Source organism: Lytechinus variegatus, chromosome 3 (genome assembly GCF_018143015.1).
Source record: "Lytechinus variegatus isolate NC3 chromosome 3, Lvar_3.0, whole genome shotgun sequence".
Lineage (NCBI taxonomy): Eukaryota > Metazoa > Echinodermata > Echinoidea > Temnopleuroida > Toxopneustidae > Lytechinus > Lytechinus variegatus.
Genome location: NC_054742.1, coordinates 11,985,384 through 12,002,053, shown reverse-complemented (window position 1 = coordinate 12,002,053; position 16,670 = coordinate 11,985,384). Strand labels below are relative to the sequence as shown.

The 16,670-nt window shown below is 37.0% G+C and overlaps 1 protein-coding gene across 1 annotated transcript in view; it reads right to left on the bottom strand.

Moving 5' to 3' along the window:
- Positions 1 to 16,670, bottom strand: part of LOC121410229 — a 54,394-nt gene that overhangs the window by 18,062 nt on the left and 19,662 nt on the right. The window contains exons 2-4 of the mRNA XM_041602169.1: positions 10,384 to 10,471; positions 9,901 to 9,975; positions 627 to 7,108 (exon numbers count right to left, since the gene is read on the bottom strand). Coding sequence (XP_041458103.1) covers positions 627 to 7,062 — 6,436 coding nt within the window. The 5' untranslated portion in view covers positions 7,063 to 7,108; positions 9,901 to 9,975; positions 10,384 to 10,471. The remainder of the gene's footprint in view (positions 1 to 626; positions 7,109 to 9,900; positions 9,976 to 10,383; positions 10,472 to 16,670) is intronic.

Below are 16,670 nucleotides of genomic sequence, written 5' to 3'. Positions count from 1 at the left end.
GCATGAAATAAAACATTTGCTCTAATTAAATTATTATGGCCCCAAAATTGCTAATTTTTTTTCATTCAGACTCTTTGTAGGATTCTGATCAAATGTACATAAAAAAAATTGGTATTGCAATTTTTCTTTTTATTTTATTGTTTTCTTAGATTTCTTATTTCTATGTTTTTTACTTTTTGATTTTTACTATTTTTTGATGGAAATTGTTGCAGACTTATTCTGATCATAAACAAGACAAAATCAATTAATTTTAATCAGTAAAGAAGAAATAATGATACATTTATGAATTTTGGCTAAATACACAATTTGTATTGGATTTGTACATGAATTCCATTTTGAGCAATTTTGGGTCTGACATGCACTTACATGATGTTGCATAATTTTGTAAACGCATACCCGAGCATCACAAATTTGGTTTCAAAAGTTGTACGAGACATGAAAGTAAAAAGTCGGTGACCGGCGTTTATTGATAAAAAAATGTCGAGGGGGTGGATTCCGTGCTCCCCCCCTCCCCGTTTTGGGGTTAAAGGGTTAATGGTAGTAGAAGCAGTAGAAAGTCTTCTACCATTACCCATCACACACTTATCAATATACATTTTACAACCAAGAATAACTTATCAACTTACCAGCATTTCTCCTTTGTTCAGCAAGTTCCCTCTGCTGTTCACAGAGAATGGTTTTCACTCGTTCTTGCTCTTTATTCATCCAATCTTTGACTCGCTGTAGATCTGTGTACCCTCCTTCTTGTGTCATTTGCATCCTCAAAAGGTTGGCTGTTGAATCAAGAACTTGCTTCATCCTTTCTCCTTCTGAAATCTGTTTGGATGCATTTCCTCCAATTGTAAGTAAGTATGCATGCTGTAGGACAAACATCCTTGACTTGCAGAATGGTGGGAAGCCTGCTTTTCCAGTGGCACTGCAGAAAGCCCGTTCATAGTCAGAGAACAGTACCTGAGAGAGCCTATTCAATTTCTCTGTCTTAGCCAATCCTATATCACTCAAAGAATCAACTGCTTCTTGCACTCTCCTGGGTTCATCTTCACCAATATTGTGGATTGGTAAATCAGCTATTTCACTAATGATTTTCTTGACCATTAACGTATCATGAAACTTTTGACCATATACTGCTGCTAACAACACACCATGCGCACTCAGCTCCTCAGACGTCAGATCACAGACTGCTGGATTGTGCAATGGACTATACCGATTAGCAGTAACAAACTGCAATAATTCCAAGACTACATAGAGCATATGAGCTGATACTTTTTGCAGTCTCTCCACAAGGATTTCCCCCTCACTCATTTGTCGTGGCTTCTTGCTTTGATCTCCTCCAACATTCTCACAAGGTCGTTTCATACTAGCTTTGTTAACAATGGCTTGTTCACGAGGAGCAGGGGATATATGCGATTGAACTCTGGTCATAGTGGTATGGTCTTCAACAGTATGAGGAGTACTAATTGCTCTTGGAACATGTGCTTCAACATACGAAGGGGGAGTGTGAGATGAAGCAAGTATTGGAGTATGTGAAGATGAAGTTGTGTTGAAGTTATGTGGATTCACAAGTACCCATGCAGGCATAGTGGTTGGCACCGCTATTTTGACTGTAGTAAATTCAACTTTCATGGAACCCTGGGTAGTTGGTGCTGAAATCTTAGAGGATGCAGTAGGATGTGAAGAAGACTTGGGAGTATGGTCAGAAGTCACTGTAGATTTTGCTCTCTTATTAATACTTGGTGAGCATTCTTGAACTTGGTTCTTTCTGGTTACAGGAGAGGGATCGTTAGGCTTACTTTTTACTTGACGAAGGACTGTGGCGTTTGCTACTTGTTGGTATAGCGAGAATGCATTTTGAACAGATGACTGAGGATTTGAGATGGTTGATGGAATGCAGGGCTTTAAAGCTGATGCATGTTGAATGCATTGCTTTCCTTCATGCCTTTGGCAATTCTGCAACGTAGAGAAGGAGGGTGTTAAAACCTGATCCCTTTGACTAGGGGGTAATTGATTATACCCTAGATGGACAATTCCAGGACAATGTGGATTAACTGCTGCCCCAGCTTCAATTCCATTGATTGGTTCTATTGGAAACTCCAAGTGTGGTTCAACTGCCTTTCCTGGAGTTGGTGGCGGTACATTCACTGCACTGTATGCATAAGGCCGACCTGAAGATTTCCATTCTGATGATACTGTTGAAACAGTGTTTGTGCTAGTCTGTACAGGGATTGACTGTACTGGTGCCACTGAAACAGCATTTTGGAGTTTTGGAGGAAGGACCAATCTTACAGTTGAAAATGAGGATTTTGGTTGTGTCAAATTGGTTGGTGGAATTCTTGAACTGCCAAGTGGGGGCATAGATGCAATTGGATTAACTGCTGGCTCAATATGATATACACTGATTGGTGCAACCTGATGCTTATTAAGCGGTTGAACTGTATCTCCTGATGTCTGTAATGGCACCTTCATAGAACTGTATGCAGTTTGCGTTCTTGCAGAATTACAGTCCAACGATGCTGAAACAGTTCTTGTGCTAGCCTGAACAGAAATTGATGGCAGTGGGGCAACTGTATCAATATTCTGGGGTGTCGAGGAGAGAGCCATTCCTAGTTTTGAAAATGCAGAACTCATTTGAGTGGAATTGGTTGGTACAGTGCTTAAACTGGTGAGTGGAGGCATTGACACAACTGGCACATTGCTAATACCTGTTTGGACTTGTGTCATTGGAAGATTATATTGCAGAGTGGGAAGAAAGGGTGTTGTTGCCACTGGAACAATGTTAAAACCAGTCGGTAGTGGCAATGGTGGTACTGGATTTTGGACTGTGCTCACATTGGTACGTGGAAGAACAGATTCTGTTGATATATTTGGTACAGCCATTTCATCAATATATTGAGGACACAATTGCCTTGTTGAACTTGACATGTTGGGTACACTGGCAGATGTCTTCTGCACTAGTGAACCAGAGGATTGTGAAGAAGTTGATCCTTGATATTTAGTATCAACCACCATTTTGATGAATTTTGGATGAGTTTCAAAAGTTTGAATTCTGGCAATTGTTGTAACTCTATCTGTACCATTAGACTTTGTGGTTGGCAGTATCTGGTCACAACACTGTTTATCCACATTTCTATTCTCACTTGAGCTATCCTGGGTTCCAAAAAGTGTTCCATGATTTTCTGAGAGTCTTAGCTTTTTCTTTGCGTTACTTCTTACATTTTCTGGTGATGGTCTTTTCGAATTCTGATGACAATAATTCATAAGAGCTTTCGCTGAATCAGCACCTTCAAACCCAAATCTTGGATTGGGAATAAGATCTATAACAGCAGAACCACCTTTCAAATCCACGATAGAGACAGGAGAATATTTTTTACTGCTGATATCACTATTTGCTTTTTTTCTGTCACATACTTCCATCATAGGCCTATCTAAAATGGAGTCTACAATCTGAGAAGCAGCCACTTGTCTTACAGAGCGTTGTTCCTGTATTACTATTGCAGACTCATCTTCATTACCTTCAATCTGTGTACTTTCTAGTAAAACACCTTCTTTGTGAGTTGCTAATCTTTGATAACCATCATGTGGGTCTTTCGAGAGTCCATCAGATTTTGGTTGCATGTCTATCACTGGATCACAAGACTTTGTTTTTGTATCTTTCACTGGTCCATCGGATTCTGTTTGTATGTCTATCACTAGGTCATCAGATTCTGTTTGTGTGTCTTTCACTTGTACATCAGAATCTGCTTGTGAGTCTTTTACTTGTCCATCAGATTCTGTTTGTGGGACTTTTAAGGATCCAACAGATGAAGCTTGTGTGTCTTTCACTGGTCCATCAGATTCTGCTTGTGTGTCTTTTACTGGTCCATCAGATTCTGTTTGTGAATTTTTTGATGGTCCATCAGATTCTACTTGTGTGTCTTTGACTAGTTGATCAGGTTCTGCTGGTGGGTCTTTCAGGAGTTCATCAGATTCTGTTTGTCTGTCTCCCACTGGTCGATCAGATTTTGCTTGTAGGTTCATTAATATCCCACCAGATTCTTCTTGTGTATTTATCACCAGTCCAGCAGATTCATACCCTCTGTCTATCACTAGTCCATCCCATTCTGATTGCGTGTCTATCATTCTTCCATGATATTCTGCTTGATTGTCTATCATCAATTCATCAGGTTCTGCCTGTGTATCTTTTAATAGTCCATCAGATTCTGATTGTGTGTCTCTCACTTGTCGATCAGATTCTGCTTGTGTGTCTATCACTAGTTCATCAGGTTTCGCCTGTGTATCCTTCCCTTGTTCATCCGATTCTGTCTGTGTGTCTCTCACTGGTCGATCAGATTCTGCTTGTGGATCTATCATTAGTCTATCTGGTTCTTCATGTGTATCTATCACCAGTCCATCAGATTCATATTCTGTGTCTATCACCAGTCCATCAGATTCACATTCTGCGTCTATCACCTGTCCACCAGATTCTGCTGTTTTGTCTTTCACTACTCCATCCAATTCTGGTTGTGTGCCCATCGCCAATTTCTCAGATTTTGCTTGTGTGTCTTTCACTTGTCCATCAGATTTTGGTTGCATGTCTATCACTAGTTCACAAGACTTTGTTTTTGTATCTTTCACTAGTCCTTCAGACTCTGTTTGTATGTCTATCACTGGGTCATCAGATTCTGCTTGTGAGTCTTTTACTGGTCCATCAGATTCTCCTTGTGTGTCTATTTGTACCTCTGATTTCCTTTGTGGAGTCATAAATGCTGTACCAGAGTCTGAATGTAAAACTGGTATTTGAGATATACCACATTTGATCTGCTCGACTAAACCAAGTGTACTTTCCATTTCCACTTGTTCAATTGGAATTCGTAAAGAATTGGATTCAGAGCATTCATCTGCATATGATGGCATCAGATTATCTTTAGTGACACTAACACTGACTAAATTTTTTGGCTCTGCTACCAAAAGTTTATTTCCAGATTTCAGTTCACATTGATCATCCATGCTAGGCACGTCATCAGATTCTTTGGTAGGTATCGCATCTGCAATTGCCCTAAAAGCCTCCTCTTCTGAATTCAAGTCAGAAAGAGGAACCGTATTTAATTCCATCTCAGTTGTAGCTTGGATTTTATCTGAAGCTGTCCCTCCTCTGAAATCAAATTTGGCCCGCTCATCAGAGTGGCATGGCACAGCAGACTCTGAGTCATTCATTGCAAATTGAGTCTCATTTATAATTCCAGGTTTGTATGCTTCTTCATGCTCTTCTGCAACAGATGCTGTATCACATTCCATGCAATCATCAACAATGCCTCCTCCAACAGATTCTCTATCTAAGGGTGCATTAATATCAAGTTCACGCTCACCATTTGTATTAGTTGCTACTACAGCATGACTGACCTTTTTATCGATTTCTAGTTCATCATCCAAAACTTGCAATATGCCACATGATTCTGTCTCAGAATCTGGAGAAAGTGACTTTGTACATTCAGGTTGGTCATCTGTAACACACGGTCTCACAGATGTTCCTTCTACCTTAGAAATTATAGTGCTATCATGGATTACTTGGTAATTGTTCTCAGCTTCTCTATTATCATTCGTAATGAAAGGTAAATCACACTCCATTGGTTCTAGTGCATTGAGATGTTTATCAGATCCCATTTTCTCTTCTATAAAGGAGGTTGGGTTGGATTTCATCTTGTTGCATAAACTTTGTGAACATTTCAAATCCATTCTCTCACACCTGATGGGTGCTGTATTTGACTCTATTTGGTGATCTTCAATAGATGATTCAACTGACTCCATTTTTTCATCTGCTTTCTGTAGTGTCTCATATGCAATGCAGTTATCCATAGAATGAGTCATTTCTGTTCTGCTTGTCTCAGATTTCTGCACTGTATCTTTGATTATCTGGTAATCTTTAAAGCCTGCTAATCTATCATCTGTTTTCTCATCAATGTGTAATTGATCTGACCTTGTCTCTTCATCTGCATCATATGTTGCATCACGGACCATCTGATCATCTTCCATGACAACAGCTGCATAGTCTCTATTCTCAGCAATGTTTGGCTCATCAGATCTGGTCTCTTCTACTGCAATCTGTGCTACATCACTGGAATTCTGGGTATTTAAATGATCATGATTAGTTGCTACATGTAATAAGTCTGCATTCTTCACAATACATGCTTGATCGGAAATTGTCTCCTTGTTTGCAATATGTGCTGTATTATGGCCATCTTTTACTTGACAGTTAGTCTTTCCAGCATCATCTTGATGTGTTGTATCATGGACCATATCAGTGTTATCTTCATTACATCTTTTTTCCTCATCAGCAATAAGTAAGTCATCAGACAAAGTGTTCTCATCAAGAACTTGAGCTTCATCATGCTTTGTTGTCTCAAGGGCAATGACAGATTCATCAGATTTGGTGGGTTCATCTGCTATTTGTTCTCTATCATGGACTATTTTTTCATCTCTTTTGTTAGCTTCATCTGAATTTGCTTTCTCATCAACAATCTTTGGTTGATCAGCCTTGGTTAATTCATCTGCAATATCATCATGGGCCATCTGTTCATCTATCAAGTCACAAGCATCAGTATTCATGTTATCTGCAACCTTTGTGTGATAAACAATCTCTCTATCTGCATTTTGTGCTATATCACTGACCACAGAAGTAAGAGCTTCACTACGAGTTCCTTTGTCAGCAACAATGTCTGGTTGATCAGATTTGGTCTCTCTATCTGAAGCATGTGCTGTGACATTGACAATCTGATCATTTGCATGGTGGGTTTCACTGGATTTTGCTTTCCAATCAACTGGAGTAACTGTTTCATTAGAACCCATTTGGTCACGTGCAGATGTGTCTGTATTAAATTCCATCTGTTGACCTGGTTTTGATTGCATCTGAGCAGTTGCTGTGAGTGAGTGAGTTGATTCTGTTTGGTCCTCATCTGGCTTTATTTTTTCCATATTAATGGGAGGATTTGCCGAATTGTCAAGACTTTCAGAAGACACTGGCAGAGATATTGGGCTTCTAGGATGAGGTTCACTTGCTTGAAAGCAGCTTGATAACTCTGAACCATCCATTTTGGCATGAAGCCTGTACTATCAACACAGGCAAAAAACCGTCAATCTGCAAGGTAAAATAAACAAAAATAAATATTTTCAATTTACATTTTAAAACAATAATTATTTCAAAAATACATGTAAATCAAGCATACAAGAGGAATGCTCCAGGTATGTAACTATCCATATTTGCATTACAAAATTAAAAATAGCAGTAATTTTGCAACATTATACATAGAACATTCTCTTTGTTTTCGTCAATAATGAATATACATGTCAGGGCGCCACAAACCCGCTTGCACAAGGCAAGTGAAAATGACGTGAGGGCAAGAAGTCCATTGCCCGATCGGGCAAGTGGTTGTTTTGGAAATAAAATATCAATAGAACCTCTAAATTTCAATATCTTTTAGTTAATCACAACTATCTTTCATATTATGTCAGACCAGTAAAAAAAAAAAACAGTGGAAACTGATGTAAAATCAGCGCCAATTACCAATAATTTATCGCCAGTTACCTCGTTCGAAAAACTGTGCCATCACGTCTTACGTTCTAGCTTAGCCGGGTAATATAGGAGCGCCTTGAGCACCTATATTATTATTATATTATGTGTGCAATGACTGCACATGCGCTACTTGAGCAATTTGTCGATGCACCCCAAAAAAAAAAAAATACCAAAAGTGACTGAAATTTCACATCTTGCAAAAATCCTTGAAATGGCCATCTATTTTCCATATTACCTTGAAATTGTTTTGATTTAGTTGGAAACTACTGAAAAAATGAAGAATATTCAGCTCTTTCTTGACTCTCTTTCTTTACTCTGATTTATCATGTTTCACTCGCTAAATGTTTTTTATTATTGTGGCCCACATGTAGACAATCATGGTGTTGACCAAGTGTAAAACGATCAAACGATACGATCAACCATCAATGCTGCAACACCATGAAAAAAACCCAGGTAAGTCTACGTGCGGGACTACAATAAAAAATATTGACCGAGTGTATCATAAAATGATGAAGAAAAGACAAGAGAGAGGAGAATATTCTTAATTTTCTTGATAGCTTCCAACTAATTAAAAAAAATTCAAGGAAATATGGAAAATAAATTACGGTACCATTTCATGGACTTACAGATGCAAAATGTGAAATTTTAGCCACTCCACTTTTGATTTTTTTTTAACATCATAAACCGATCTTTATCAGAGTCAATAAAGAGCTGAATATTTTCCACTGGTTTCTTTAGTTTCCAAATAAATCAAAACAATTCTTAGGAAATACGGCAAACATTTAACCATTTTGTGGATTTAACGATGCAAAATATGAAATTTTATCAACTTTTGGTGAAGGTTTTTTTTTTAAACCTTAAATTAAGCCTAATTTATAAATAACGAAAAAAATTCAAAATAACATAATGACTCAGGCCTACATTTCTGAAAATAAACTTTGAAATGTGTATTCTTTTATACTGTATATGACTCTCAATTGATATTTTGTATGACCTTTAAAAATAATAGTGATTTTTGATAAGCAATTGAATTGCATTCTAGCAGCACCATTAACCCTATCTAGGCCAGGGGGAGGGGGGGGCCTGGGAGGCCGCGCGATATTTTTGCCGCGAATTTTTTTTTTACTGTGCTGCTCGCTGACTTTTTACTTTCAAGTCTTGCGCAACTTTTGAGACCAATTTTGCGTCACCCAGGTTCGCGGTTCCGAAATTACGCAACGTTATGTAGTGCATGTCAGATCAAAAATTACTCAAAAACGTGATTTCGTGTACAAAGTCAATGTAATTTGTCTTTTCAACCAAAAATCATATTAAAATGTATGATTATTTTTAGTTTTGCTGGCTTAATGTATGTATTTTATGCTGTTTATGATCTTAGAAGAGTCCCCACCGAATTTCATTGAAAAAACAATGAAAAAAAGGTCTAAAAAACAAAGAAATACATAAGAAATTGCAAAAAACAATATAATACATAAGAAATTGATCTGATATCACAATTTTTTCAAATATACTTGCTAAAAACATAAAAAAAGAGTTTCTATGCCAAAAAATAGAACATTTGGAGCTTTATTTATGGAGTTACAGGAATAAGTATGATTTCACATACTAATTACACATAAATTAGCATAATTACATACTAACGATTCGCATGAAAATAAATAACTATACAATTTTGTAGATTATATCCCAGACAACCTGCGTGCCAATTTTCGGCGCGATCGCGCGGTCGAGATCTCAAGGGGGGCCTGGGGGGGCCCCCGGCCATATGAACTCCGAAAATACCCCGGCCTAGATAGGGTTAAAAACATATTAAACGCATTGAGTGAGCTTAACAGCCGGGGGGGAGGGGGGGAGGGGAGGGAGGAGTGGACTTGACCAGCTGGGGTTGAACATCAGTCACTAAAACCATTATCTTTAAATTTGATCTCATACTGTTTAAATAATTAATGCAAGTGAATTGGCCTGAAATGACCTTTGAATAACCGAATGAACCAAATTCTGTTCACACAATTCTGGATACTCATTGGATAAAGCTTTTTATTGATCTTTGAAGGTTTGTGGCATAATGAGCTACAAAAATTTTAGGAGGTTACATGTAGATGATTACATAAAATTAATTAAGTTGTGAGGAAGCAAAGCAAAAGAGCAAAACTATTTCTTAGTTGGTCATGAAGAATTTTTTTTTTTTTGGGGGGGGGATAAGATCCCCCCTCCCCATCTGTATGTCAGTGATTAATCAAGTGGTTTAGTTCCTAAAAGGATTGCATAGATCGGGAGAATGAAATAAATATGAAAGATGCAGAATAGAAATTTAGACATGACACATAGAGCAATTCTTCTTGTCATCTTACACTTACTTCACATTATGAATTCAGCTACATTATAGTTTCTTCCATTAGAGATCATCAATACATTCATTATGTTGATACAACCTGCAGTGAAAATAATAAAACAAAATGTGGTCAATAAAATTAATGAAATATCATGAATGATAAATTTGCAAATACATATTAATGGCTTTATACTGTTCTAACCATTCGCATAACATGCCTATGAAAGGAGTAACAATTTTATAATATTGACTGGCCTTGAGGGGAAAACCATATATTGGACCTGGTTTAGATGAGGGAAATATGATTCTTTAAAGGAAAGAGGCACCATTAGGTACTGTAACCTACATGTACAGCCATATAATATGTAATTTATGCAAAATATTTGGAACAATTTGAATGCGTGCCAATTTGCTTGCAATTTGAAACACAGAGAGTTGGTGAATTATTTCATTACTTCATTATTGCCCTGATTATTACATCTTATTTGAGAAAAGAAAACACACCTACCTGAAATTTGTTGGATTCAATATCATTTGACAAGCATCAGGACAGACTTCACATGAATGCTATGGAGTGACTTAAAGCAATTGAACACCTACAAAGAAAAAAAGTAGTTTATATTGATTTTTAGCAAACATTACATGTAATGTATGCATGTATGTTCCTACTAAAAGACAGCATTATAACATTTTTATTTTGTTGACCTTTGGTGACCTTTAACCTGAGGTTAATAGGCTATAGCTTTTACTATTTTACTTTAACTAGAAATTCATATGAATACTCATCCAAAATAGCTGATGTCTAAAATATCTCTGCAAAAGAATCCATCATAAGAATACTTGTCAGTGCAAAGGGCGTTTTGCAATTTCAGAAACACAAGTCCATACTTGCCAACTTTAGGGAAAAAAAAGAGGAATCCAATTTTCACGCAGAGTAACGAGCGTGTGACATTTTGCGCGAGAAGGGTGTGGGGGACTGGGGGTAGCCCCCAGCCACGGTTAGAAATTTTTGGAATTTTAGAACATGAAATGGGGGACTTTCCTTCACTTTTGAAGTGCCTTTTGCCTGTCCACAAAGAAAAATATCTTAATTTTGTCCCAGTGTAATGAAACATGAAACAGGAAAATAAACAGGATTCATTTCATGAAATTGTACCAAATTATTTGACTTAAAAAACATGTATTTCCATTAAAATAACAACTGGATATTTCTCAGAATACTCCTTGTATTTCTAAATAATTTTGGCTTTATTTCACGAAAACAGACTAACAGTCTAAATGCATATGTAACTTACACATGAACTTAGAAGTTAAATTATGCAATTGCAAATGCACCGGTACGGTACTCACTAACCCAGGGAGCTCCGACCCGTGAATGGGCTAGGTACCAGTACTCAGTCACTGCCCACTGTCTGTATAAAAATTGGAATCACAGTCACAACTCACATTCACAATCCAAACGACGCATTGGCGACAGTATCTAGTTTCCACACACTAAATTTGTAATTTTGGCTTTAAAATTTCACGGAAAACTATATCCTTTGGCCATTAATCCGACGATCGTTGAGCTGGATCTTACGTTTGCACCAAATGCACTTGCAGCGCGGTAACCCACGGAGGTCCGGCCCGTCGGTATAACCCGGCACAGGCCGAAGCTCCCTGGGTTAGCAGCGAGGTATACTCGCGCTCGCAACGACGCAGCATGCATTGTATTTGCATGTGTTGTCGCTCTAGCTGTGTTTGCACGCGCTTCTGCAATGTGCGCGCACTGTGAGATAGGCAAAGTGAAAAACTACGTACACTACGGGGAAAAAGAAACTTGGCATTCGGGATCATGAAACACGCTAGCAAATGTGCAGGATGGTCTAACGGGATTTGAACGGATTTGTAGCGGGAAACTCAAAACTGCGACGCAAATTCTAGCGTGCTCAGTCATGATTTTATCGTGCGCGCGGTCGTGATTTTCATCCCGCTTCTAACGTGATTTCCATGCTTCCATCGAGATCCCGTTGGTTTGATGCGCGTTTTTGCACAATGGAAGTATGCGCAAGCTTGTTTCAAGACACGCGCGCGCACCTTTAAAAGGCGAGACAACAACTGGAAATGATTTTAAAGGGAATGATCACCCTTGCGAAACTGAACAAAAAGGATTGAAGTGGAAATGTAACTGTATTGACGACTTTCATTGCTAATTCATTTTTACTCTGACATGAATATTGCGTGTTTCGTTCACAGATCATTCAATGAATATCCGAAATGTGTTTTTTTTTGTAAAGAGGAAACCCTTCTTAATCTTATTCATGATTATAAGGTGGGACATGTTTTAAGATTGTCTTGAGGCTTTCATAATTTCAGATGTCCATTTACATTTTGAACAGAATTTATGTTCTTGATAAGAAATATTAAAGACGCATTTTCGGAACAATAGAGACATCCCGGCGTGACACAAACGGGTATAAAATGATAATATATAAAATGGTTAAGTTCCTTAACATATTTGTAAAAAGTTATGAAATGGAAATCATCTGGTTGAGTTATTTCAAGTCCGGTGTCGGCCCTGATGGTGTTGGTGTTGAAATTTTGATTGCTTCCCCTAACTCCAAAAAATATTCAAGTTTGCATAACTGATTCAGATCACATTATAGTCATCTCAACAACTAGTGATTGACTTTTCGGGACCATCTTCATTTTATGTTTGGTGTTATAATCATGTAAAAATTGACCTTACACCAACACCAAAAGGTCAACACCGAACTTGAAATCACCCATTTACGACTTGAAACTAATGATGATCTAAAAATAATTGTAGGTTCTTAACAAATTCATTAAGAGTTTTGAGGTTAAAATATAATCATATCGATATGATTAAAATCTCTCAAATTTACTTCCGAAATATATGAGTTTCGCTTCGATCTTGGAGCACAGACCCTGATAAAAAGGTACAAAAATAATCTAGAAATTGTTGATGGTTCTTCGTAAGAGTTATGACGTAATCATGTCAGCTATGATTTATGACATGAAATTATCATACTCGGCATTTGAAAGATACGAGTTGCGCTTGGATATTGGAGCTCCTTGGTCGGATTAAAGCGTATGAAAATGATTGATAATCTATTAATTTTGTTGAAGGTTCTTGACATAATTATTCATAAAAAGTTTTAAGGAAGAAAGTAATCATATCCATGTGATCTATGACGTAAAATCATGTTTCTTAGCTTTCGAAAGCTACGAGTTTCGCTTGGATATTGGAGCACCTTAGCCCGATCAAAATATATGACAAGTGGAATGCCTCTGGCCGTCTCACCTGCATCACGCAGTTCAATATAGCAGCAGTGCTGACTTTGAAATCTACTCTAACTCACACAAGATGTTCAGTGATACATGGTTACTCTTATGTCCACTTTTTATGAACTAGACCAATAAACTTACAGAGATATGATGGTTATTCAACAAAAAACCCCAACATGGCCAAAGTTCATTGACCTTACATGACCTTTGACCTTGATCATGTGACCTGAAACTCGCACAGGATGTTCAGTGATACTTGATTACTCTTATGTCCAAGTTTAATAAATCAGATCTATAAACCTTCAAAGTTATGATGGATATTCAACAGATACACCCAATTCGGCCAAAGTTCATTGACCTTTGACCTTAGTCATGTGACCTGAAATGCGCACAGGATGTTCAGTGATACTTGATTACTCTAATGTACAAGTTTAATTAACTAGACCAATAAACTTTCAAAGTTATGATGGTAATTCAACAGATACCCCCGATTCAGCCAAAGTTCATTGACCCTAAATGACCTTTGACCTTATTCATGAGACCTGAAACTTGCACAAAATGTTCAGTGATGCTTGATTACTATTATGTCTAAGTTTCATGAATCAGATCCATAAACTTTCAAAGTTATGATGGGAATTCAACAGATATCCCCAATTCGGCCAAAGTTCATTGACCCTAAATGACCTTTGACCTTGGTCATGTGACGTGAAACTCATGCAGGATGTTCAGTGATACTTGATTAACCTTATGTCCAAGTTTCATTAACTAGGTCCATATATTTTCTAAGTTATGATGACATTTCAAAAACTTAACCTCAGGTTAAGATTTGATGTTGATTCCTCCAACATGGTCCAAGTTCATTGACCCTAAATGACCTTTGACCTTGGTCATGTGACATGAAACTCTATTAGGATGTTCAGTAATACTTGATTAACCTTATGGCCAAGTTTTATTAACTAGGTCCATATACTTTCTAAGTTATGACGTCATTTCAAAAACTTAACCTCAGGTTAAGATTTGATGTTGACGCCGCCGCCGCCGTCGCCGTCGGAAAAGCGGCGCCTATAGTCTCACTCTGCTTCACAGGTGAGACAAAAACAACTTAACCTCAGGTTAAGATTTTGATGTTGATTCCTCCAACATGGTCTAAGTTCATTGACCCTAAATGACCTTTGACCTTGGTCATGTGACATAAAACTCGTGCAGGATGTTCAGTGATACTTGATTAACCTTATGGCCAAGTTTCATGAACTAGGTCCATATACTTTCTAAGTTATGTCATTTCAAAAACTTAACCTCAGGTTAAGATTTGATGTTGACGCCGCCGCCGCCGTCGGAAAAGCGGCGCCTATAGTCTCACTCTGCTATGCAGGTGAGACAAAATGATAATGTAAAATTGTTGAAGGTTCTTAACATATTCGTAAAGAATTTGGAGTTAAATTGGAGTTAAAAAATCATTATTAGCTTTCGAAAGATACGAGTTTCGCTTGGATATTGGAGCGCCCTGGCTTGATAAAAAGTATGAATAATCTAGAAATATTGTTGAAGGTTTTCAACATATGGATTCGTAAAATGTATTGAAGTATAAATCATATCATATCGATATCATTTATAACGTAAACTCGGATACTTCACTTTTGAAATAATACGACATTCGCTTGGATCTTGGAGCACACGGCATGGTAAAGAGGTATAAGAAATGATAATCTAAGAATTGTTGAAGGTTCGTATTCGTAAAGAGTTGTGAGGTAAAAATATAATCACATAAATATGATATACGACGTGAAATCATCCCTAACATTTGAAAGATACGAGTTATACTTGCCTTTTCTAAAATTTTTTTTTTTTCAAATAAGTTTCGTTACGACTTGTGAATTGAGATCTTGAAGAAGGCACCAAAACAAAATTGTTCTGAAACAAACGCATTTACCATGTTTACTGCAATAAAAGAGACGTTCATTTTGATTGAGACCATTGCACAGTGCGAAATATTTTCTTCCTCTTCTCTTCCTCCTCTTTTGTAGTTTATTCTTTTTTTATTTTCCTTATAATTTTCTTCGACTTCTTAGCCATGTCCTGAACCTGGTCCTTTCTGATTTCCCTTCCTTTTGGACAATTCCAAAAAAATTATCAACCTTTTTGTATGTCCGATTCCCTTTTTTCTCAAGTTTTACTTCATTTGCATAAACTGAACACACTGCAAAAACTGCGGTGTTTATTGAACAACAGTCTGGAATATATGACCACACGAAAGAAGTATTGAAACAACACCGCCTTTAATTTAAATTGATTTAATAATAATAATTGGTGTTGTATAAACGCATATTTGGAATTAGTCCAAAACCAGACAGATGTTTTTTTAACACTTATCTAGTGTGGTCATATATAGATTCCGGACTGGTGTTGAATTAACACCACAGTTTTTGCAGTGCACAGACTGTCAAAAGTAAAAGAAATCAAGGACAGAAAATTTCATGAATGTCCCGGTCGGACGTATATACGGAATATGGAGTTGTCCTTTTCGTCATCTTCTCCGTGTCCTGCACACGATTCTGCATTTTATTTCCCATTTTCCCCAATATTCTTCTCTCTCAGCATTCGATCCGCAGTTGTTAGAAAAATATACGAAACTTTATAACAAGTTGTACACATTATATTCCACTCACTATACATTAGTTGGGTGGATGAAAGATTTATTCGCACAAAATATGATATTTGAAGGGCGGTTGGGGTCTATGCCGCAACATTAAGCAGGATAAAATGATCAGTTTACATGTATTCATGCATGCCAATAGATATGACTTAACACTCATCATATCAAACACAATATTTTTAAAATTAATCAGACTTCCACCCCCCAAAAATACACCAAAATACAGATAGGCCTATTACAATTTTTTACGACATGATACATGTACCAGCTTTGGAATATCGCACCCCTCTTTCCATAAAAATGTTTGGTCTCTTGAAAATGATATCTACTGATAGGGTGCTTTATTATGTTGTGAAAATTTGGAAATATAGGAAAATTACTTATCACGTCATTTTTGAACAATTTATTATTTTCAGAAAATGAAGGCTTTGAAAATTTGTTTTGATCATTTCCATTTACTATTCAAATCCTCTTAAGTGCTGCAAGGTACAATGTCTGTCTTGATGAATAGAAAAATTATGGAAAGTAAAACTACTCGTTCTTTGAATGAACCACGGATACAAGTGATTAAAAAAAAACAGAATTGATGAACAGAAAATGATGGTAGGCAAATCTACATGTTCTTTGAATGAAAGACGTAGATGAAAAAAAAAAACAAACACAGAACTGATGAACAGAAAATGCGAATCCACCAGTCCTTTGGATAAACAAAGTAACTGATTAAATATGAAAAAAAAAAACAGATTTGATGAACAGAAAAATGATGGAAAGCGAATCTATTCGTTCTTTGACGTAACTGATGAAAAAACATAATTGATGAAGAGAAAAATGATGGAAAGGGGATCTATTGGTAC